The sequence below is a fragment of the Hylobates moloch genome, unplaced genomic scaffold (assembly GCF_009828535.3).
Source record: "Hylobates moloch isolate HMO894 unplaced genomic scaffold, HMol_V3 SCAFFOLD_19, whole genome shotgun sequence".
In the NCBI taxonomy this organism is placed as follows: Eukaryota; Metazoa; Chordata; class Mammalia; order Primates; family Hylobatidae; genus Hylobates; species Hylobates moloch.
In genome coordinates, this window is record NW_026652294.1 from 19,159,041 (window position 1) to 19,184,758 (window position 25,718).

General features: G+C 47.4%; 1 protein-coding gene across 5 annotated transcripts in view; it reads left to right on the forward strand.

Annotated features, from left to right (window-relative positions):
• LARGE1 (LARGE xylosyl- and glucuronyltransferase 1) overlaps positions 1–25,718 on the forward strand; it is a 640,944-nt gene that overhangs the window by 585,128 nt on the left and 30,098 nt on the right. For all 5 annotated transcript variants that reach the window (XM_032139623.2, XM_032139621.2, XM_032139622.2 and 2 more), the window contains 2 exons: positions 13,617–13,780; positions 25,263–25,541. In XM_032139623.2, the coding sequence (XP_031995514.1) occupies positions 13,617–13,780; positions 25,263–25,541 (443 nt within the window). The remainder of the gene's footprint in view (positions 1–13,616; positions 13,781–25,262; positions 25,542–25,718) is intronic.

Below are 25,718 nucleotides of genomic sequence, written 5' to 3' on the forward strand. Positions count from 1 at the left end.
GAATGTCCAAGAAACCCCAGGACACTCCCAGAACATACTTGGATAATCAGAGCTATTCTCTACCATTTAATCTATTCAGAATCCTTCCACAGTATCCCTAATAGGCTTGCATCTGGCTTCTGCTGGAATCCTCCCACAGACAGGGAGCTCACCACCTTCCAAGGCAGCTTACCTTGCCATTGGAAAGCTCCAGATGCTAAACTGTTCTACCTCATGTTGGGCTGAAATGTTCCCCTCTGTAAATAACCCACTGATCTGAGCCCTGTCCTCTGGAGTCTAGGTTTTGTTGGTTTTTTTTGTTGTTGTTCTGTTTTTTTAATGAAACATAAGGAAATAAGGATCCTTCCACCTCCCTAGTACCTGACAGCCCAGAAGATAGCATAGAAAGTTTCCATTCAGTTTGCTATTTAGAAACATACAATGCTCCCTAAGTATCGTATTTGTAGGGTGATGCTTTATCATCAAGAAGGTCTTGCTCCACCTAAGGGAATTTCCAACTAAAGGAACCTCATCTTTTTAAATGCAAAAACCATTAAAATAGATGGGTTTTAACCAATGTGGACAGGAAACTTGCTGCTAAAGTGTATGCCCTTCCTTTAGTAAGCAAACACTAAACTCAGTTTAGTATTAAACTGAGTTTACAGTATTTGATGACTACGGTTGCATTGAAAAGGCTGGAGGGGGGGGGGGGCGGGGGTGGCCAGAGGAAGAAAGACACTGTTTAACCTGGCAGGAAATGGCCCCAGACTATTCACTGCTTATTCTGTGGATTCCTTTCTGACAGCTGTCACTTTGTGCTTATCAGCTTCAGAACAACCCTTTCTGGGCTCGCCTCCTTGTTTCTTCTTTCCAAGGCAGCCAACGCTCCCTTCCCCCCACAAAAAAAAAAAAACCCACAAAGGTATTTAATTTAGAAAGACTGATGGTAAAAGAATGATCTGTTGTTATGTTAAAAGCTAGATTATGAAACATACCAAACATCCACAAACTACAAAAGAAATAACACTGGATACCAATGAATTTTTGAATGTATATGGAATTGTAAGTCAACAGCCAGTGTCTCCATCCCCTGCCCACAGCAGACATCACTAATTGATGACTGCATTATTCACCTATGCCCAACTTCTTTTTCCTCCTCAAAACAGCACTCTGAGTAATCAGTATTGGTCTCCTAGCCTCCTAGTGATAGCAGGGAACCAAAGCCTGCTGGATATCCCTATGATAGGTATTAGTCATTCTAGTCTCTCCTGCATGAGCACAGCTCTTAGTGCTGTTCTAAGACCTTTCTCTGCTTGCTTCTAGCTTTTGGGAATTGGAAATTTTCTGCAGGGAAAGAAAGAGAAAGGGAAATACAACTTTAATCTTCACCACAAAGGAAGGGAGTCATTATGAGTCACATCTCACAGACAAGGAAAGGAAGCCTTCAAAGAAATGATTTACTTGTTCAAGGCCACACAACTCCTAAGTGCTGGGGCCAAGATTAGAAACCAGGTCTACCTAACTCTAAAGCCACAAGACAAGGAAGTGCTTCCCAAATGGATGTTGCTATGTATGTCATATTAATGTAATAGTAAGTTACATTATTACATATATCCAGGTTATTCCACAATTCTCCTAGTTGTTATATGGATACGGTTTTCTTACTCTTTCACTAACCCTTCAAGGTGCTTCCTGTTATCTCCTTTTTTATTATTTATTTGTTTTATTTTATTATTATTATTATTATTTTGAGACAGTCTCGCTCTGTCACCCAGGCTAGAGTACAGTGGCACAATCTCGGCTCACTGCAACCTCCGCCTCCCAGGTTCAAGCAATTCTCTGCCTCAGCCTCCTGAGTAGCTGGGATTACAGGCTCCTGCCACCATGCCTGGCTAATTTTTGTATTTTTAATAGAGATGGGGTTTCACCATCTTGGCCAGGCTGGTCTTGAACTCCTGACCTCGTGATCCACCCGCCTCGGCCTCCCAAAGTGCTGGGATTACAGGCGTGAGCCACTGCTGTTATCTCCGTTTTATATAGAAGGAAATAGAAGCTCAGAGAGGTGAATTCATAGAACAGGTTGGTGGCAGAGCTGAAGCCGGTATCAAGCCCTGATTCATAGTTGAGTGGTCTCTCTATGACTATTTAAAATGCACCTCTATCTAAAATTGTTATGCCTGTCCCATACCCCAGCACTGCCTCTCTCCAGGGCTCCTTCATTTTTCTCCATAGTACTTATCACTAATATATTCATGACTTATTTATTTTTGTTGATTATGTCTCTACCCACTAGAATGTAAGCTCTGTGACTACAGGGCTTTTTATCTGTTTTATTCATCAGTACATCTTCATTAAAGAGTGCCTGGCACCAGATCCATGCTCAATAAATCTTGTTGAACAAATGAACTATAACAAGTCCTTTTCTTGAAGCATTTGTGGTGTGCCAGAAACATCCCTCCACTTGGACTCAGAAAATTTGGCCCAGGCTGGGCATAGTGGCTCCTACCTGTAATCCTAGCACTTTGAGAGGCTGAGGCAGGAAGATCACTTGAGCCCCAGGAGTTTTAGACCAACCCAGGCACCATAGTGAGACCTCGTCTCTATGAAAAATAAGCAAACCACGCATGCCTGTGGTCCTAGCTCCTCAGGAGGTTGTGGTGGGAGGATCACTTGAGCCTGGGAGGTTGAGGCTTCAGTGAGTCGAGTCGGCACCACCACACTCTAGCCTGAGCGACAGAACAAGACCCTGCGGCCCTAGACCAGCTCTATGACTTTAGGCATAACTCTAGCCTTACATGAACCTCGGTTTTCCCATCTGTAAAATGATCAGTAAATGCACCCACACCAGGCTATTTGAGGAGAGTTAAAGGGGTTAAAGTATTCAAAGTGCTGCACCACCTAGGCAGTTACTGTTACGAGTATTTTCCAGAAAGCTTGTCTTGGATACCCGCTCTCTCAACTGCTGTGAGATCACTGCCTCACCTCTGAAATGAAGAAGGCTTCCAAGCATAACTATCTCACACTATGAAGGTGACAGGCCACTTCCAAGGCCACGTTCTCTGACACTAAGCCCACTAAGAGGAAGAAACAATAGCATCACCTCAACTAGAAGTTAAAAATAAGACACATATAAACAGATTCTATAACATTTTATGGCATCACCCTGCAAGGCAATGCCAAGAAACAGATGGCTCTGTGGAAACAGCTGTATCTCAGAAAAACCCCGGAGAAAGCCCAGAATGCATTCCTGCTCTCACGTGCGAGTCACTTGTCGCCAACTCTTCAGTCACGCAGCAGGCAACAGAGCCCAGGATGGACAGACCCAAAACCCTAAGACAAGCTAGGATGCTCAAGGCCAGTCTCCAAGGACCCTCCAGGAATGTGTTAAGCTCCAGAGAGAGGGGGTGAAGGGAAGAGGAGCTGTGGGATCAAGAGACTCAGTAGCTACAAGTCTGGGCCACGGTTTCCCCTTGTGGCCTGGCTGCCTTGATCCTATTCAGCTGCAACTTACACAGAGCCCGGCTTCACCCCTCTAGGCACTGGTTGTCATCTCTCTGCACTTGCCAGGTGTTCGGCCCTCCCTTGTCTATAAAGCAGCTCCCTCCCTTCCTCTCCTTTCTACCAGATCTCCCTTTCTCAAATAGCATCTCTTACTTATACAGTAGATAAGAGGGTAGCTCTGGAATGAGGCTGCCTCATGTGAAATCCCAGCTGGACAGCCAGCTGTGGGATTCCAGGTGATCTGCTTAAACTCCCTGCACCTCAGTTTTCTCATCTGTAAGATGGAAATCAGTTATTCCTACCTGATAGACTTAAGAGGAATCGATAAGGTAAGACAGGGCCAGGAGCTTAGAACAATGTGGCAGATGGCAAAGGCCCCCCAAAATTAAGGTTTGTGTTATGATTGCACTGTGTTTGTAATTAGTGACTCGCTTCATTGCCTCTCCTCCTAGACCATAGGAATAATACAAGTGCAGAAGCAGGAGCTCATTCCCCATTCCTAGCACAAGACTTGGCATGAAATAAGAGCCTATGAATTGTATATGATGTGTGAATTAATACTGATAACTGGGAGGGAGGAGACCAAGCCTTTTTCTTATCTCCTCCAAGTCGAGGTCAGGGCTGGGCAGACCCTCTCTGAACCTTCACTCAACAGTCCTGAATGCAGCCCCCTACCTCCCTGCAAAAGAATGAAAATGGACTCATAGTTTGGTTTCCTTAGTAAAAAATGCTTTGGGTTCCTGGAACTTGTTGATTAATACACACAGCAGGCAACGAGGGAGGTCGTGAGCTTTTTCTGCCTGTCTGTGTGGCTTAATAAGATGTAACTGCTTTGTGGAAACCACAGGGACAAGCTCTGGGTTAGGTTTCAGGAGACCAGAGTTGGAGCCCCAGCTTCTCTGAGCAGCTTGGGCCCTCATCTGTCAACTGAGGGCCCTAAGGGCAGCCTTGCCTGTCTCATGCAAGCACTGGGGAGGAGGAAAAATGAAATAGTGGATATGAAGCCACCAAAAAGTGAAAGCAAGTTGAAAGTGCAAACCAACATGCTTGAGTGGTAATTTCCCCATCAGTGATTTCACCCATTGCCCCAAGACATCAGAAGGAGGGGTGTCACAGGAAGAAAGAAACGGGGCCTCCCAGACTCCTTAATTGGTCCATCCTACTATGTCTCCATCACTTACAGGCTACAAGCGTTCAAATATGCCTGTTAGTTAAGGTAGCACAAGCAGCTGTAATGTGGCTCAACCTGCTGGAAGTTGATTACTTGCAGAAAGTCCAAATGAGTGTTCATGATTGGCAGGTAGCTTTTCTGCAGGTTGAAGGACCCAGGCTCCTTTTGTCTTGTGGCTCTGCCCTCCACAGAACCCCAGCCTGCTCTACAGGATTCTCTTGCTCTGGCTGTCAGCCAAGAAAAGAAGGTGAATAAAGTTTGTGCCTGAGCAAGGCTTCAGAGTGGTGCCTGTACTAGCCAGAGCCTTTCCAGACTCCAATGGCCAGAGCTCTATCACAGAGTTATTCTTAACTGCAAGGAGACTGGAGATACAGCCTAGCTCTGTGCCCAGGAAGAGAGGAGAACATGGATATTGGTGAGCACAGGATGTTTCTGCCACCACGTGAAATACGTGTATTGAGTCCTCTGCAGTCACAAAATTGTTTAGTGTTAGAACCAGAAAGAAGCCCAGAGGCTGACCAACTAGGCATTGTAGTGACTTGGTTACCTGCAAGAATTCAGAGGAAATACACCTGGGTTTGAATCTCAGCTACTCTGTTCGTGCATTGTATAACCTTAAGCAATGGCTAAACCTTTCAGATGATGAATGTCTTCTTCTACTAAAGAGGACTAAGAGTGGTTCCTAATCTATAGAGTTGATGTGAGTCTTACATGAGAAAGAACCTGCAAAGCTCTCCCCACTTGACCTGACCCATTGAGTGCATGATCCTTGAGAGTCACTTTAGGAAGCCCAAACCCTTTGTCTTACTAATTCAGAGACATGACTTGCTCAAGGTGACATAGAAAATGAGTGTCAGAGATATCAGGTCTCGCTTTTCAGTTATCCCCATATTCTCACTCCTTAGTTTGCGCAACCGTGAACAGAAGTCTCTAAGGCCAGAGCGCAGGATGCACTTGTACCCCCTCTGGATCCTCAGGCATAACCAGCCATCATTTCCAGCAGCTCAAAAGGTCAGTCTAGGCCACTGTCCTTAAAGATGAGGAGAAATAAATGCAAACTGCCTAACGGGCCATTTTCCCTTAAGTCCAAATCTGCCTCTGCCTCAGCTGGCTGCCCAAAGAAGCAATTTAGCAAATGCATTTTATCTGAGGAGAAATCTGTCTTTTGTTTCTGTGCCTCCCTTGTCAGGAGCCCTCTGTTCCCTGTGGCAGTGGCCGGAGAGCAGGGTACAGTAGCATTCAGACCCTGTTAATGAAATACTCCCTCCGGCTCCATGGCTCTCCAGAGAAATTACCCAAACCCTGGGTGAAAAGGAGGCAGGTTTTGTTCTTGATTTTTTTTGTTGTTTGTTTTTTGGGGGGTTTGTTTGTTTGGTTTTGGTTTTTTATTTTTTTTGTTTTTGTTTTGCTTTTTTGTTTGTTTGTTTGTTTGTTTTTGAGATGGAGTCTTGGTCTGTCGCCCAGACTGGAGTGCAGTGGCACGATCTCAGCTCACTGCAACCTCCACTTCCTGGGTTCAAGCTGTTCTCCTGCTTCAGCTCCCGAGTAGCCGCCCACCACCACACCCAGCTAACTTCTGTATTTTTAGTACAGACTGGGTTTCCCCATGTTGGCCAGGCTGGTCTCGAACTCCCGACCTCAGGTGATCCGCCCGCCTTGGCTTCCCAAAGTATTGGGATTACAGGCGTGAGCCACCGTATCTGGCCAAGGAGGCAGTTTCTAAACTGCTAGAGTCTCCCCATTGAGATAACATTAGCCACACAGTCAGGAATAAGCAAGCCTAAATTAGAATTTGAAAAGGTACATAATATAATCATAACCACATTGCTTAGGTTTGGGTAGCACTTTACAGTTCACAAAGCACTTTTACATGCATTAGCTCATTTGAGAAAATTGCAAGGAATTAGTTAACTACAGAAAAGTTTAAGAAGCCAGTAAAATTCATCTGTGAATCCACCACTCAGAAAATCTTTGTTAACATTATAATGTGTTCCCTTCTGTTTTTGAGTGGGCTTTTCTTTTTCCTTTCATCTTTTGCCTGCATTGGGACCACAGTTTTTTATGGCCTGCTTCGTTCACGGAACATTGTGTCTTCTACCATCTCATTTGATTCTCACCTCCATCCCCTGGGAAGAAGTAATTGTGTAGTGAAATGTCCCTGGTTTGAGGTCCGAAGATTGGATTCCCATCCTGGACTTCTTCTCTCTCACTGAAGCAGATTACTGAAAGCTCCTGAACCCTAGTTTCCTCCTTTGTACAACAGATATGTGTGTTGAAGGATTAAATTGATGAAGCAACGCACCTGAAAACATTTAGCATTGCGCCAGTCACATAGTAGGTACCTGGTTAGTATTAGCTGGATCAAGGTGCAAAGCACCATGTAGAGGAGAAATGAACATGCACGTTCAAGGATGGCATCTGGTTGGCCCAGAGTCCTATGGACAGGTATGTCTGACAGCATACCTGACTTTCTTCTTTCCTGTTTTTGTTTTTGTTTTGTTGTTGTTGTTGTTGTTGTTGTTGTTGTTGTTGTTTGAGACAGAGCCTCACTCGACATGTCACCCAGGCTAGAGTGCAATGGTGTGATCTCGGCTCACTGCAAACATCCCCTCCCAGGTTCAAACGATTCTCCTGCCTCAGCCTCCCAAGTAGCTGGGACTACAGGCACACGCCACCGCACCCAGCTAATTTTTTGTATTTTTAGTAGAGACGGGGTTTCACTGTGTTAGCCAGAATGGTCTCAATCTCCTGACCTCATGATCCGCCTTCCTTGGCCTCCCAACGTGCTGGGATTACAGGCGTGAGCCACGGTGCCCGGCCACCTGACTTTTTTTCTACAATACCCACTGTGGTTGGTAAATGACAATATTCCCTAGATAATATCCTTTAAACACTGCAGCAAGGGCTGCAGGTGAGCTTGGGATGTGGATGCCACTGAATCCCATTACTGGTACCATGAAGTTCAGAGCTGGAGGTGGCCTCTTCCCCAGGACTGCCCTAGTCAATCCCACTAGGGCAGGGTGTACTTTGGAAGTCCCAGGAGCGCCTCCATTGACCAGTACTCCTTCTCCTAACATGCAGGGGCTGAGCACATCCAACAGAGGCTTGCTGAACATCCAAGATGGATCACATCAGCCACACAGTCAGCAATAAGCAAGCCTAGATTAGGATTTGAAAAGTACATGATGTAATCATAACCACATTGCTTAAGTTTCTGCAGCACTTTAGAGTTTACAAAACACTTTACATGCATTAGCTCATTTGAGAAAAATGCAGGGAATTAATTAACTACAGAAAAATATAAAGAAGCCAATAAAATTCATCTGTGAATCCACCACTCAGAAAATCTTTGTTAACATTGGATATAGAACCTGGATATTGCTAGGTGCGGATGGCTCAGAAATGAAGGGGATACAGCTCCTGCTGTTAGGAACTCACCATATGGATGCTTTTTAGAAAGTGGTTCCTGGAGCCATTTACCTGGGAATGTCTTTTTCCCCAACTCAAGGGTATGTACCTGTGTGTGCGTATAAAGAGAAGGAGAGGCCAGACGCAGTAGCTCATGCCTGTAATCCCAGCACTTTGGGAGGCCGAGGCAGGTGGATCACCTGAGGTCAGGAGTTCAAGACCAGCCTGGCCAACATGGTGAAACTCTGTCTCTACTAAAAATACAAAAATTAGCTGGGCGTGGTGGTGCGCACCTGTAATCCCAGCTACTAGGGAGGCTGAGGCAGGAGAATCACTTGAACCTGGGAGGCAGAGGTTGCAGTGAGCTGAGATCGTGCCACTGCACTCCAACCTGGGCGACAGAACGAGACTCCATCTCAATCAATCTACCAGTCAGTCAATAAAGGGGATGAGAAACCCCCATACACGCACGTGTCTCTCATTCTGCACTCACTAATGCTCATTTTCACATGATGAGGACCAGCTACTTGTCTGAAGCCTCATCAAAGAAGGACCCATTTCTCCATACACATTTGCCTACCCACGCTCACACCCACACATCCACACACATTTCCACTGTCCTCTTCATTGAACTGGAAGCCATTCATTCTTCTGAACATATTAAAACAGAAACCAAAACCAAAGAAAAAAAAAAGCCAACCCTGCTCTTGCACAGAATGTTGTAGATGTTTAGTCTCCGGTGGAGGATCATTTCTTGTGCTCTTCTGCAGTGTGGGTGAGGGAGTTTAGGAGCATAGCAGTTGGTTACGTTTTCTCCCGGGAGGCAACATTATGGTTTATAGGCATATTTTGGGCCGTCAAGGAGAAAGCCAGGGGGACTCTCTCTAATATTCATGAATCAGAAGGGCCACCCTGGCTCATCCAGCCCCTGCCATCCCTGCCCACCAGGCCCTTGCCATACAGTCTCCTTCAGGTGAGGTTTGAGGACAAAAAGTGTCCACGTAGGTGTCTTCAGGGGCCCAGGTGTTTCCCTTTCCTGTGATAATCGCTATGATAATAGGTGACATCTGTTGAATGTTTTCTCCAACTGCTGTTTTCTCTATATGCAGCGTCTTTCAGAATCCTTCTATAACCCTCCGGGGTAGTGAGTATTGTCGTCCTCATTTTACAGCTGAGGTCCCTGAAGCTCAGAAAGGTTAGGTCACTCACCCGCTTACCTGAGATGATCCAGGCAGGAGTGGGTTAGAACCAGTAACCTTAGCTACTGCGCTGCATCTGCATCTTCACACAAGGCCAAGCAGGCATCTTTCCTGAAGCAGCAGCGTGGTGGTGGAGGGGCACAGACCCAGGTTTGACACCTCCACCCTTCTCAACTGTCGGATGAGGCTGCCAGTGACTCACCGTGGCCTTCTGGGGAGGAGAGGAAATCACCTATACCCAGCACCTTACGTGGAGCTTGGCACATGCTTGTTTGCTCTCCAAAAGCGTTTCAGCCGTCACTGACCCTTGGATGCAAATATTGAAGCAAATCATGGGCTGAAGAATGGGCTTATTGATCACCTTCTGTGCATATAATTAGAGGACACAAAAGGAAAATTGAAAGGATAGTCTTAACTTCACAGTGATTACAGGTTTTTTGTATACAGCAAATATTTTTCAGGCATGCAACACATGATATTGAGCACCTGTCACAAGCCAGGCACGGTGCTCAGGACAATGGTAAAGTGTCACAGTCTCACCGGGAAAGTTGCCCTTAAATAATTTCTGTTCAAGTTGACAAGTGCTTTAATGGAGTTACGAATTGAGTGCTCTTGGAGTGCAGAGAAGAAACGGATCGCTTCTACCCAGCAGGATCCGCAGAGGTCTCATAGAGCAGGTGCCATCTGGCCTGAATCTTGAAAGGTAAATGGAAGGTTTTTTAGGTAGAGGAGAGTGGAGTGAAGTGAGGGAGGGCATTCCCGAGAGGGAAGAGCGTGGCACAGAACAAAGTCACGGAGGTGTGAGGGAAAGGCAGGTTTGGGGAGCACGGAGACTAGTGATGAGGCCACAGAGTGTGGGGGTGAAGGGTCAGAGAGAGCAGCCCATAATTGTCAACAAGGAAATCTGGATTTAATCATACAGGTCAGAAGGAAGCAGTGGGGTCATAGGTCTTAGATGGAAGGAGAATTTCAGCTTCCTTGTCTTATAGTAAACTGTTGGCACGGTGAGAATCTTCAAATAGGCAAGGACAGCAAATTGACTTGAAAAGCTGAATATCCCTAATTGCATCCTTTTAACAGTTAAAAATTTTAGAGATAGCTGAGTGTCTCACAGATCATTGGATCTCAGCCAGTTTCCCAAGCTGCATTTGGAAATATGCAAGTACATTTGGAGCTCCACAGGGCTGTCTGGAGAATGCTATAAGCATTTGGTGGGCAGGAGCTCGGGAGGTTGATTGTCCTTCAATATGTGGGACAGGTCCCCATAATAAAAAAGTGCTCCCCACAAAATACCAATAGCACTCTATCAGTATCTATTGCTCAAAACCAGTAAGACCTCAGTGGCCTTCAAGAAGAAGTATTTATTGGTCGGGCATGGTGGCTCATGCCTGTAATCTCAGCACTTTGGGAGGGTTGGGTGGGTGGAATGCCTGAGGTCAGGAGTTCAAGACCAGCCTGGCCAACATGGTGAAGCCCTGTCTCTACTAAAAATACAGAAAGTAGCCGGGTGTGGTGGTGAGCGCCTGTGATCCCAGCTACTTGGGAGGCTGAAGCCACAGAATTACTTGAACACAGGATGCAGAGGTTGCAGTGAGCTGAGATCGTGTCATTGTACTCCAGCCTGGGCAACACAGCTAGGATCTGTCTCAAAAAAAAAAATAAGTAGTTATTTATTGAGGCAGCTGGGCTGGGCTGGCTTGCATGACTTGGGCAGTTGGGGAGGAGCTGCTCTGCCCCAGATGTCTCATCTTCCAGCAAGCTAGCCTCGGCATCTTCTCATGGCAATGGTAGGGGTGCAAGAAACACTTTCTCTTGAGGTCTTAGCCTCAAGACTGGGACAATATTACTTCCCCTGCTTTTTGTTAGCAAAAGTATGTCATGATTCTAGCCCTTATTCAAGGCTAGAGAAATAAACTGTGCCTCTTTAGTAAGCACCACTGCAAAGGGCAAGGATATCTGGGGTGGCAGGGAGTGGGGGAGAGAGAAGGAATTGGAGCAATTAATGCCATCATCTTCCATAGCACACATCTTCAGAAATAACGCCATCAAGTAATCTGTCAAGGCAATGGTCCTAACAGGTACAAAGCTATACAGAAGCAAGTTAATATATTTTCTTGTTGACTGCTACACTGTTGATTTGGTGACTTAAAAAAGTACACCTTCTTGGAAAAACATTCTATGATATTCAGTTAGGTTGGTAACCCTTGCCATGTAAACTTTTGTCTGTATTCTATTGTGTAATAGACAAGGCTGATTTAGCAGAAAAAAAAAAAAAAAATGGAAACAGCCCTCCTGTGACCTTTGGCAAATTATCATTTTTTAAAAGTTGATTGTTATGGAAATACAGATTGCCTCCAACAAGTCCTCCCGTTCTTTTTTTGTTTGTTTTGAGACGGAGTCTTGCTCTGTCGCCCAGGCTGACATGCAGTGTCATGATCTTGGCTCACTGCAACCTCTGCCCCCTGGGTTCAAGAAGTTCTCTGCCTCAGCCTCCCGAGTAGCTGGGATTAGAGGTGTCCGCCACCATGTCCGGCTATTTTTTTGTATTTTTAGTAGAGACAGGGTGTCACCATCTTGGCCAAGTTGGTCTTGAACTCTTGACCTCGTGATCCACCTGCCTCGGCCTCCCAAAGTGCTGGGATTACAGGCGTGAGCCACCGCGCCTGGTCAAGTCCTCCCATTCTAAGTGCACAGTTTGTTGAATTTTCACGAAAGTGCACATCCATGTACCCATCACTCCAGTCATGGTAGAACGGGTTTCTGTCATTCCCAATCCTCTCTTGTCTCTTCCCAGGCCCCTCACTCCCCTACCCCACATGCCCTGGTCCAATTTTTGTCACTGTGGATTAGCTTTTTGCTAAGTTGTGTCATTTTTAATTTCAGTTCTTCATCTGTAAAACATACATCATACCTGCCTGGTAGGGGTTCACATGAGACTGTGTCTGTTGGGCAGCTGCAGATTTGCACATCTGTGTATCTGCCTCTGCATATCTGAAATGTTATCTCCTTAGCTCCCTGTTAGCAGGTGTGCCTGCTCTTTTCACAAGTTGGTGAAGGAAGAGAGACGTACAGCTAGTTAAACAACTTCTACAAGCAGATTAATGAAGTAAGACTTTCAGAGAGTTCAAAGAAAGAGAAGAGAAAAAAGTACAAGTGCCAAGATTCTGATTAAACTTAGGTGAAATGAAAGGAAAAGAGTTTGTTTTGTTAATGTGCTAGTTTTGTTTTGTTTTTTTCCGAGACCTAGTACAAAGATTGAAATCAGTAGCTCTAGGGAGAGAAAAGCGTCAGGTCATACAGAGGTCCTTGTCAGTTTTGAGCATTTTCTTCTTTGGGTGTTTTCCTGTGTTATTTTTATTTATTTTATTATTATGATTTTTTTTTTTTTTTTGAGATGGAGTCTCACTCTATTACCCAGGCTGGAGGGCAGTGGTGCGATCTCGGCTCACTACAACCTCTGCCTCCCGGGTTCAAGAGATTCTCCTGCCTCAGCCTCCTGAGTAGGTAGGATTACAGGCATCCGCCACCATGCCCAGCTAATTTTTGTATTTTTTGTGGAGACAGGGTTTCTCCACATTGGCCAGGATGGTCTCGAACTCCTGACCTCAGGTGATCCACCCGCCTTGGCCTCCCAAAGTGCTGGGATTACAGGAATGAGCCACCGTGCCCGGCCCGTTTTCCCGCATTATTTGAAATTGTTATGCTGAGTTGTCTAGGGAAACATTTCTCATTTGATTCTAAGGAGTTTATGGTTGGTTATATGTTTTTCAGTGAGCACCACCTTTGTGCTTAGCTAAGAGGGGACTCATGTCTCAGGTGTCAAAGGCATCCTCTTTTTTTTTTGTTTTTTTCTTTGTTTGTTTTTGTTTTGAAACAGGGTTTTGCTCTGTAGCCTAGGCTGGAGTGCAGTGGTGCCATCTCAGCTCACTACAGCCTCCATGTCCCGGGCTCAGGTGATTCTCCCACCTCAGCCTCCTGAGTAGCACTACAGCCACACACCTCCATGCCCGGCTAATTTTTCTATTTTCAATAGAGACGGGGTTTTGCCTTGTTGCCCAGGTTGGTCTGGAACTCTCAGGCTCAAGTGATCTGCTCGCCTCGGCCTCCCAAAGTGCTGGCATTACAGGTGTGAGCCACCACAGCCGGTCCCCAGGCATCTGATTTTTACCATCACCTTTTTGAAATTAGATTAAGTCGCAGAGGAAAATAAAAGTGGTGATCCCTTCCATGTACGTCTGACCCATCAACAACGTCCTGATGGGTAATAAACTCAGGGGAGGGCAGGGCTCAAGGGGCAAGCTCATGGGCCCCCTCAAACCTCTTCTTCACGTGCCCAAGCCCTCTCTCCTACCCTGCAGCTCCAGAAACAGCTGTCTGAGCTGGACGAGGACGACCTGTGCTATGAGTTCCGGCGAGAGCGCTTCACTGTCCACCGCACCCACCTGTACTTCCTGCACTACGAGTATGAGCCTGCGGCAGACAGCACGGATGTCACCCTGGTTGCTCAGCTGTCCATGGACAGGTATGGCAGACGGCCCCACCCACCCCAGTCTCCTCACCACGGCTCTTTGCATGGAGGATAGAGAATAGAGAAAGGTGTGCTCACTTCCGCAGTGCATATGCTAAAATTGGAGGATGGAGCAGGAAGAGGTGGTGCACAGGCTTAGAATATTGAAGCCTGGGCCGGGCGCGTTGGCTCACACCTGTAATCCCGGCACTTTGGGACCCCCAGGCAGGCGGATCACAAGGTCAGGAATTCAAGACCAGCCTGGCCAACATGGTGAAACCCCGTCTCTACTAAAAATACAAAAATTAGCTGGGCATGGTGGTGTGCGCCTGTAATCCCAGCTACTGGGGAGGCTGAGGCAGGAGAATGGCTTGAACCCAAGAGGCAGAGGTTGCAGTGAGCCAAGATCGTGCCACTGCACTCCAGCCTGGGTGACAGAGCAAGACTCCGTCTTAAAAAAAAAAGAAAGAGTACTGATAAGGGTGAGCTGTGTCACATCCCTACCACCTCCCCAGCACCGAAAACCAAGGGCTCTTATGTTATCGTTGTCTGCAGCTAGATGAAAGGATCGATTCTTAAGAAGTAGAGCCCTACTCGAATTACCTCAGGAAGAGGGAGAGTGGGGAGACTGGAGCCACAATTGCGGCTGGAAAGCAACGCTGTTTCTTTTCCTTCTATGTGTATTGAAACAAACATCCATCAAGCATTTCCAGGCAGTACTGACATGAGCCCCGCCCTGATGTAGCTTACAGGCCAACGCACTGCTTCTCAACTTTCTCCAGGGAGATTGAATCACCTCGGGAGTCGTATAACACATTCACGTCCAGGCTCCCTTGCAGAGCAGTTAAGTAAGGACCTTTGTAGGATAGAGTCCTTGGCATTGTTTTGTTTTAAGCTTATAACGTGTAGCCAGGGCTGAGAATATGGAGCTAGTCACATAAATAGCAATACACGCCTCCCAGGTTCACGCCATTCTTCTGCCTCAGCCTCCCGAGTAGCTGGGACTACAGGCACCCGCCACCATGCCCAGCTAATTTTTTGTATTTTTAGTAGAGATGGGGTTTCACCATGTTGGCCTAGATAGTCTCGATCTCCTGACCTCGTGATGCTCCCACCTCAGCCTCCCAAAGTGCTTGGATTACACGTGTAAGCCACCGCACCTGTCCTAATTTATGTATTTTTAAAAGCATCTCTGGCTGCCAAGAAGTGAATGGATTTGAAGCCCCAAGGTCACTCAGCCAGGGCTACATGGCTTTTCTATACCTGGCCATTCCAGGTGCCCCTTCCCACCTTGTCTGACCGGCTTCCGCTTCAATTTACACATGGCCCATGGTGGCTGCCCTTGCCCCAACTCCCTCTCGTTTCATCCCCCCTCAGTTCCTACAATTAGGAAGGAAGTTTGATTCCTCATTCTGTCTTTTGAGCCACATTGGTGATGCCTATCCAGCCTATGGGTGAGATTCCATGGGATTGTTCCAAGGATTAAATGAGCTAATGCCTGTACGGTGCCAAGAACAGTGCCTGGCACATAATAAGTGTTCCATAAATGCCAGGTGTTATTAGTCATGAATGACTGAAGAATGGACAAACTGATGAAAGAACAAACACCTGGACGCAAAACCTTTTCATAAAGGCACCCGAGAGCTCCAGGAAGTGAGAGGAACCTGGCGCTGGAGGCAACGTGGAATGATTCATGTCGAGGGTGGCCAGGAGAGTGGATTCCTTGCTCTGTGAGCAAATGACCACATGCATAATTCAATGGCTTCAGGGGCTGGCGGTCTCTTGGGGATTCACAGGCTCCAGAAGAACTTGGAGAAAGGCCACTGGGACTCCTGTGCACAGAGAACTTGCAGATCCTAGCAGGTAACAGGTAAAGGCAGCATGGGACAAAAGAGCAAGGGACAAGCATGGAGGCTCTAGTACCAGGTCCATGCTTGACCTGCTGTGAGGGCCCTAGCGAGCCCTGTCCCTTCTTGGGGCCACAGTTTTCTCATCTCCATATCCACGTGATCATTCAGCAAATACGGCTCACCATTCTGCACCAAGCACTTAAGGGGGAGGTGAATATGTGTTGAAAGACCTATCATTGTCTTTAAGGAGTATGCAGCCTGTGTGGGGCTCAGGCACCCCATTCGTTTTCTGTTGTTAGGTGACAAAGTACCACACATTGAGCAGCTTAAAAAGTACACCTTTGTTACCTTGTGGCCACTAGGTGGGTCAGGAATCTGGAAGATGTTAGCAGGGCCTTCTGCCCAGGGTCTCAGGACTGAAATCTCAAGGGATTATCCAGGGCTGGGATGTCATCTGGGGATTGGCATCCACATCCAAGCTCATTTGGGTTGGAACAGAATTCAGTTCCAGGATGGAGGTCCCATTTCCTTGCTGGCTGTTGATGGGTGTCCCCCTCAGCTCCTCGAAGCCACTTTCAGTTCCTAGCCATGCAGCCCCCTCCCTGCAGGGCAGCCCACTTCTTCAAGGCCAGCAGGAGAATCTCTCTGGCCCGTGACCCCGGAGTCTTCTATAACATCACATGATCACAATGTGATATTCACAAGCCCTGCCCACCCCAGAGGATGGTCACACAGGGCATGTCCACCAGCGGGGTGGGAATCTGGGGGGCCCTCATAGAACTCTGCCTGCCACTGACAGGTAAACAGGTCTACAGTAGAATGTTGAGTTCTGAGTGTCGTGAAGGAGGTGCACCAATGCTATGAGAACCCACAGAGATGGAGAAAGGAAGAGGCAGGGAATGTGTCCGAGGGGAGGCAGCACCTGAATTGAGTTGGAGGCTGGGTAAACTGACAGTAGAAGGCACAGAAGGAGAGAAGGAGGGCTCCCTGAGGTAGAGTGTGCAGCATGTTCACAGGACAGAGAGGAAGTCAGGCCCAGTGGGGAACACAATAGTGAGGTATGGTTAGGGCTTAGGGTGTAGGAGGGAGAAAGAGGAGATCAAATACACATGGCCAGGTAGGCAAGGGCTGGATCACAGAGGGCCTCAGGGAAACCAGGGGAGCTGGCCAGCCCTTCCAGCTCAAATCTGGCATCCTGTGTGGGGCTCCATAGGGACACCCAACTAGTGTCCCAGAGTCATCCCTAAAATTCTCAAGTCCCTTTGGCTTCTCACTCAGATTTCAGTTGGGACACCCAGGCTCCCCACCACTAAGCAGCCACATCAGGAAGCCACCTCACCACACAAGTCCCTCTTTTCACATGTGTGTTTCCTTCTCCTCCATGGCATTTATAGTAAAAAGAAAATCGAATACTCCATATCAGTGCTGAATGATGGTCTAGATTGGGCTCTTTTGACTGCACCTGGCCCCTCCCGTGAGCTACCTGAAACTCAGGTACTATAATCCGTGCAAGTGAGGGGGTTTCACTTAAAGCCAGGTGCCCGTCTCTCCAACCATCACGGGCTCTCGGTTGCGTTCAGGCCTCCTGATAATGCATTCAGATTATCAGCAAAATATTCTGAGTCAAGATTAGTGGCCAGTGGCTATCAAAGAAATCTGATATACTTTCTAATCAAAGTAAAGAGTGGCATAAGAGTGAATGACACTTGGTCCCTGGAGTCAGGCACTGTGGGTTCTTTGTTGCCCTGTCACTTTGTTTTTAGACAAGTCGCTTAACTTTTTTTTTTTTTTTTTTTTTTAGACAGACTCTTGCTATGTCTCCAGACCAGAGTGCAGTGATGCAATCTCAGCTCACTGCAGCCTCCGCCTTCTGGGTTCAAGCGATTCTTCTGCCTCAGCCTCCCAATAGCTGGGACTACAGGTGCGCACCACCACGCCCAGCTAACTTCATATTTTTAGTAGAGACAGGGTTTCACCATATTGGCCAGCATGGTCTCAATCTCTTGACTTCGTGATCTGCGCGCCTCGGCTTCCCAAAGTGCATCACTTCTTTATGCCTCAGTTTCTTCATCTGTGATCTGAAAGTGATAATTATATCATTATCCTCATCCCTAAGGTTGTTATAAAGATCAAATGAGAGAAGGCATGCCAGTGCTTAGTCCTGACATACATTCAGAGGCTCCCAGAATGACACCAGTACTGTTGACCAGAATCTTAATATTTGTGATATTGGGTAAAAAAGCACTAGACGGAAGGACAGATAGCTCCGGGTTCAAGTCCCACCAACTCATTCAATCCTCAGCTTGTGTTCTGGGCAAGTCACTTAACATCTTTGGGTTTCCGTTTCCTCCTTCTATAAAAGAGGGATAAAATCACTTGCCTCATAGGGTCTTGTTTAGGAGTAAATAAGAGATCCTCTATAAAAGCCCTGAGCACATATTTGACATCCAGTGAATACTGGCTAGATCTGAACACCCTTACGAAGGCATGTGCACATGATAGTTATTTAGGAGAGATAAAGTGATGTAGTAGAAAAGGAAAAAAAAACAGCAAGACTTGGATTCAAAGTACACTTGTGTCACTTCCTAGCTGTGTAAGTTTGAGCAACTTACTTAGCCTTTTTGAGCCTCACTTTACTCATCTATGAGATGGTGATAATGTCAGATTCACTGATTATTGTCTGGGTTCTACAAAATAAGGTGTAAAGTGCCTAGTAAGTAGTTGATGTGAAAAAATATTAATTTCCCTTTTCTTAATGTTTCTCACCTCTCTGCTGGCTATAGAATTTGCTATCTGGAATTTTTGCAAACAAGTAGAACAAACATGTTTCTAGTTATTAACAGCTCAAACCCATCCTTCTGTATACACTAGTTAGCAAGAAGAGAATACAGACAAAACTGAGTGCCTCCTTCTATTGCCAGTGGGATGAATCCTTCTGGCCTGGGCTGCAGACACAATCCATTTAAAAGAAAGTCCGGGGCCAGGCGCGGTGGCTCACGCCTGTAATCCCGGCACTTTGGGAGGCCAAGGTGGGCGGATCACAAGGTCAGGAGATGGAGACCATCCTGGCTAACACAGTGAAACCCCATCTCTACTAAAAATACAAAAAATTAGCCGGGCGTGGTGGCGGGCACCTGTAGTTCCAGCTACACAGGAAGCTGAGGCAGGAGAATGGTGTGAACCCGGGAGGCGGAGCTTGCAGTGAGCCGAGATCATGACACTGCACTCCAGCCTGGGCGACAAAGCGAGACTCGCTCTCAAAAAAAAAAAAGTCCGGGCCCCACTCACATCTGCAGCAAACACCAACCATAGCGGTCTTCCCTTCAAAGCATGGACAGCTCAAGCGTAACAGACATACGATACCCACTCCTGTATTGTGACATGTATCACCATCAGGACAGTATCTCAAGAGAACCCAAGGGATTCCAGGCCCTAATGAGAGGTGCTTAGTAGGCCGCAATTAAAAATTATAAAGTGGCACTGCAGGCTGACGAAGAATGGTAGAAATTCCTGCAGCCACTTGTACTCTGTCAACACCTCCGATAATGATGCAGCACACTGACTGGTGCCTGCTAGATTGATTTTTAATTTAAGAAGCGTTTCAGATGTGTTTGTAAACCTTCGAGTCAGAAGTAGGCCCTACGTGAATGCCACAACAAATTAGGAGAGCCGGCCTTCGCACTCCCGTACCCAGCTCCCTCTGGAATTCCGTTCAGAAAGAATGAACGTTGCAACCATGGCCGTGAAGCCAGGAGATCTGCTTCTCCTTCAGCAGCTCAGCATCCTTCCCTCCCGTCCCAGCAGAAGACACCAATGGCAAAGGGACAGAGGGTGCTGATCACGAGGGGGTCACCTATCTTCTGACACCTGGCCAGGGAGAGCCTAGTTCTTTAGTGTGTTTTTGACAAAGATGTTAAGTGTTGACTGTAGTTGCAGGGCCTCATGGGGATGACAGGTCACTTCTCTGCTCTCTGTGAGTAGAGGAGAGAGAATGGGCTGGGCTCACAGAGCCCCACTCTTTAGAACAGCGTTGCTTCAAGCCTGCTGCTGGGACCAGCAACACGGCATTGCATGGGAGCTTGTCAGAAATACAGATTCTCAAGCCCCACCCCAGACCTGAACCAGAATCTTGTAAACAAGCTTACATTGGAAAGCATTGACCGTTCTAGAGAGTGAAAGGTAATTTTTTCTCCATGTAACAGGCAGAGTGATGTTTTAAAAATGTAAATCAGGTCACGTCATTAAAACCCTCAGATGACTTCTTGTTACGTATGGTCTTCAAGGCCCATCCAGCCTGGCATCTGTACAACCCCTGACACCTTCATCTCACCCCTGCCCCTCACTGTCCTGTGCTGCACCCACACTGGTTCTGTTTCTTCCTGCTGGAACATGCTGAGCCCATTGTTACCCCGAGGGCCATCCCCTCTTCTTGGAAAGCTTTCCCCCCAGACTTTTCACAACACCAGATCCTTCTCATTATCTGCTGTATCAAAATGCCAAAAATTATTTGATATATAAACAATGGAAATGTAGGTATCACAGTGCTGGAGGCTGGAAGTCTGAGATGAAGGCTTCGGTCGATTTGGTGTCTGGTGAGGGTGCACTTCCTGGCTCACAGAGAGTGCCTCATTACTGTGTCCTCGCATGGTGGAAGGAGCCAGCTAGCTCCCTGGGCCTCTTAAAAGGGCATGAAGTCTGGGTGCGGTGGCTCATGCCTGTAATCCCAGCACTTTGGGAGGCCAAGACAGGCGGATCAACTGAGGTTAGGAGTTCAAGACCAGCCTGGCCAACATGGAGACACCCCGTCTCTACCAAAAATATAAAAATTAGCCAGGCGTAGTGATGCACGCCTGTAGTCCCAGCTACTCAGGAGGCTGAGACAGGAAAATCATTTGAACCTGGGAGGTGGAGCTTGCAGTGAGCCGGGATCGCACCACTGCACTCCACCCTGGGCAACAGAGTGAGACTCAGTCTCAGAAACAAAAGATGGGCACGAATCTCATTCAAGAGAGTTCCACCCTCATGACCTAATCACCCCCCTAATGAAACCTCTGGTTTGTCAATTGTCTTTTCCCCCCCTAGAATAAAAGCTCCTGAAATAAAGGCGCCTAGGACCCTTGCCTGTGTAGTATACCTGATGCATAGGAAATAACAAATATTTCTTAGGTGAAGACAGGTTTCAGAGGCAGAAATAGAACCTAAGGAGGAAATTACGGCTATTACATACCAAGTACCTGCTGTACGTCTAGCTTTGCACCAGACACTTTGTGTCATTATCTCATTTAATCCTCAAATCCAACTAGATGTTAACTGCTTCACAAACTGCCCTGAGTCTTAGCAGCTTAGTACAAGAACTGGAATGAGCTTGTGATTGTTTGGATTGGCAGCGTGGGCTAGACTCTGCTGGGCTCATTCGTGGGTCTGCCATAAGCTAGGTAGCTTTTTGGGGTGTTGTCTGGCTATCAGCAGGGACCATGGGAGCACCAGGGCAAGGTAGTGTAGGGCTAGTTCACATGGCAGCAGGCACAAGCCCGTTATCTCACCTCTGCTCATGTCACACTTGCTAACATCCCATGGACCAAAGCAAGTCATGTGGACAGAATTCACGTGGGAGATTATTTCCAGAGGGTATGGATAGAGGGAGAGGGATGATTGATAGCTATTTTGTAATCTACCAAAGGCATTATTATCCCCAAAATACACATGTGGAAATTGAAGCTCAAAGAGCTGTCACTTGCCCAGGAATACTGACACAGCTCAGAGGACAAATCCAGGCCTGTCTGACCCCAAAACCTACAGTTGCAAGCTGTGTGATATGCTACGCAGCCTGCCTCACGGGCAGTGCACCAGATTAGAATGGTCCGCCTTGGTGGGTGTGAGTTCCCCATCCCAGCAGACACTGAGTGATCACTGCCTGGGCTGCTTAGTCCCACTGATGCTCTAGAATTCCTCCCAGCCCTGGTCTTCTGGGTTTCTGACCTGGCCATCTCCCTACCTGTTCCTTTATGACTACAGAGACTGTGTGAGGCTTCCAGCTGTAATGGGACTCTCTGGAGTAGCTCCCGCCTGTTTCTAGATCTGCCAGACATTTCTGAGCCTTTGCCCACCCCTCCCTAGATGAAGCAGTGGTGGTCTCCATGGGGAAGTGGGAACCAGCATGGGACAGAGACAGGCCTTCTGGGTTTAGGGTGAGCTCTTCCATGGACTCATCCAGCAAAAGAAAGCCTGGCCACAGAGCTTGGCATCAGCTAGAACTGCACGGGGACGACCCTTAGGGAACACATGAGGGGAGAGAACCTGAGAGGTGGAGGTTGCATTGAGCCGAGATCGCACCACTGCCTCCAGCCTGGGCAACAGAATGAGACTCAGTCTCAAAAAAAAAAGGAAAAGAAAAAGGGCACAAATCTCATTCGTGAGAGTTCCACCCTCATGACTTAATCACCTCCCTAATGAAACCTCTGGTTTGTCAACTGTCTTTTTTCCCCACTAGAATAAAAGCTGCTGAAATGCAGGTGCCCAGGCCCCATGTCTGTATAGTATATCTGATGCACTGGAAATAGCAAATATGTGTTAGGTGAAGACATGTTTGAGAGGCAGAAATAGAACCTAAGGAGAGGGCCGAGGGGATTATGGAACTTTGAGACATACCAAGAGGGACTGAGGAGGGGAAGGAGTGGGGAGGCATTGACACTGGGAGAAGAACACGCTCTTACTTGGGGAAACACGCAATGAAGCAAAGATATTTGGGAACTTTGTTCTCAGCCTAACCCTAATCCATATTAAATAATGACCTGGACCCAGGCTTTGGGGTGAGGTAGACCCGAATGTGAATCTATGTCCTTCACTTTGTAACTGCGTGACTTGAAAGAAGTTATTTCACCCCCTTAAGCTTCCTTGCCTGTAAGATGGTGATGACAATCTCAACGTTATAGTTACTATGAGAATTAAATGTGATAGCCACAGTGTGGCAAAGACATGACAAGCAGCAGGTAAAGGGGGAGATGGATGAGATCGTGATCACACTTTAAATATTACCATCATTATTAGAAACCTCAGTTTGTCACAGTTGTTCAGGTCCTGGCAGAAAAGTTGGTTCTAAGGGACTAAAGATTGGAGGGATTGGGACTGGGGGGCATAGAAGCAGCAGTGCGTTGTGTCACCATTCCGTCTCGCTTGTGGAGGTTCCACAGAACAACATCCAGCTGTGTTATCTATAAAGCTCAACTTATTTTTCACGTGCACAGCACCTTTCTTCTGAGAACCTTGAGTATTTTTTCTCTATTCTTTTTTTTTTTTTTTTTTTTTTGAGACAGAGTCTCACTCTGGAGTGCAATGGTGCGATCTCAGCCCACTGCAACCTCCACCCCCTGGGTTCAAGCGATTCTTCTGCCTCAGCCTCGCAAGTAGCTGGGACTACAGGCGTTCACTACCACGCCTGGCTAATATTTTTGTATTTTTAGTAGAGTTGGGGTTTCACCATGCGGTCAGGCTGGTTTTGAATTCCTTACCTCAATGATACGCCCGCCTTGGCCTCCCAAAGTGCTGGGATTACAGGCATGAGCCACCGCTCCTGCCCTCTCTGTTCTTACCCTAAACTCTTGGCTGAGCTTAGGAGAGGGACTGTGGCAGGTCATGGGGTAGGGGAGGGGTTCCTTTCTTGGAAAGCTGAGACACAGAGGCAAAAACCAAGCCAGTGGGAGAATCCTGAGAAGTGGTGCTCTCTTCATGCCCAGCCAAACCTCCCTCCTCCCACCCACTTCCTTCAGCAGGTCTCATGTCTACATGCTAGAAATTATTCTTGCCTTTTGCTCTCCAATTCTCAGAGGATTTGGAGAATCCAAATGGCCCTCTCGTGAAGCGCAGAGTCCCCCACATTTGCAGAAGGTGAAACAAGTGCAGGAGGCATAATTCAAAATTCCAGATCCTCAGAGCCCAGGAGAGGGCAAGCCCTCACAGCAGAAGCCTAGCACAAAGTTCAGTGCAATTGGGTGTCATGGAGAATGCAGTGCCTTTTTCAGAAATGGCTCTGGTCGGCCGGGCGCGGTGGCTCACGCCTGCAATCCCAGCACTCTGGGAGGCCGAGGCGGGCAAATCACAAGGTCAGGAGATCGGGACCATCCTGGCTAACAGGGTGAAACCGCATCTCTACTAAAAAATACAAAGAAAAAATTAGCAGGGCGTGGTGGTGGACACCTGTAGTCCCAGCTACTTGGGAGGCTGAAGCAGGAGAATGGCATGAACCCAGGAGGCAGAGCTTGCAGTGAGCTGAGATCACACCACTGCACCCCAGCCTGGGTGACAGAGCAAGAATCCATCTCAAAAAAAAAAAAAATGGCTCTGGTCAATTTGGTTAGCAAGCATTGTAATGGATGAGAAATGGAGAGCATTTTGCACTGGTTGAATATCTTATTCCTCCCTATTGAACGAGGAAGCAAATCTGGACAGTGCCAATTCACAGAATTACTGAGAGGAAACTCTGGAAGTCATCAAAAAGGCCGTTGAAACGAGATAGGTGTGCCCATTTCCTTTTGTTTAGAAGCATGGAAATGCATGGAATCGATTTCCTGGTAATCGTCCGAATAAAGTGGGCATTCTGACCAGGAGACTGCTGATGACGTACCTCTTGCTGGGTAAGGAAAAACAAGTCAAGTAGGCTTTTGCTGTTTCTTAGCCATAGATTTTATGCACCAGACACTTCTAACGCCTTTGAAAGAAAATATCTTCACAGATTTATCTTCAAACGTTTTTGCAGGACCCTCTCTGTTGCAAACCCCCACACACACACCTTTTTTTTTTTTTTTTTTTTTCTGTGGGCTCTTGTTTATCCCCCTCTCCCTGGCTCAGCATCTCTGAGGTAGCCTTGCAAAGTTGGCTGGCGCCCTGGGGTAGTAAGGGCTCTGAAGACAAGTGATGCAGACAGCGTCACCCCAGGTAGACTTTTGTTTCCAACATTCACATCGTTTTATATTCCCTTTTTTAATGTTATTTTTTTCTCCCTGACTCCAAGGTCCCATCAGGGTACCTGTCTACACATGTCTGGCCTCTAAGTGTAAGAGACAGAGCTGACTGAATATACGGCACCTCCGTTCCTCCATCAGGAAAATGGGGAGAGTGACAACTGGTGCTCGAGGTGATTGAGAGAATTCTGGGAAGCTCCTGGCACTTTGCAGCACGTCTGTAATTATAGTTGTAGCTCTTGCGTTTACTGTTTATTTTACCTTTCCTTGTAACTTAGTGGCCTCTAAGTTTGTCTAAGTCCTCTCTGGCTGGTCACTGCCTTAGGAGATCAGCAGAGCTGTTTTATACCTTTGCGGAGAGAGAAGTGTAGGACTTTGGGGCTGGAAGGGAATCTTCAGATCATTTAATATACTCACCACCTGGCTTTGAAACGAGGCGTCTGAGGCTTATAGTGGGATATGACTTGATATCACATGTTCAATTAGAAGCAGGAAAAGGCGAGAACCAGCAAGGTAAGTGTTTTGATGCCTGTTTTATAGGTAAAGGAACTGAGTGAGTCACATTGAAAGCAGAAATTTGATCCACAGCTGGTTGATCAAGTGTCACTGGAGGCAGAGCCCCAAGACAGGCCGGGCAGACAATGCATGGATGGCCCGCGTCCCGCGGCTCACCGTCCCTCTCTCTTCCAGGCTCCAGATGCTGGAGGCCATCTGCAAGCACTGGGAGGGGCCCATCAGCCTGGCCCTCTACCTGTCAGACGCCGAGGCCCAGCAGTTCCTCCGCTACGCACAGGGCTCCGAGGTGCTTATGAGCCGCCACAACGTGGGCTACCACATCGTGTACAAGGAGGGCCAGTTCTACCCTGTGAACCTGCTGCGCAACGTGGCCATGAAGCACATCAGCACTCCCTACATGTTCCTGTCTGACATTGACTTCCTGCCCATGTATGGGCTCTATGAGTACCTCAGGTAAGGACCTGCAGGGGCCTGGCCATCAGGCCAGAAGGCCTCTAGGGCCATGCGGTGCCAGGACCAGAAGGCCCTTAGGGTCATCATCTAGTCCCAACAGGTTTCTTGTCCAGATGGGGCAGCGGAGACCCAGAAAGGGGAAGGGACCTGCCCACAGCCACCCAGCAATAGAGTTCT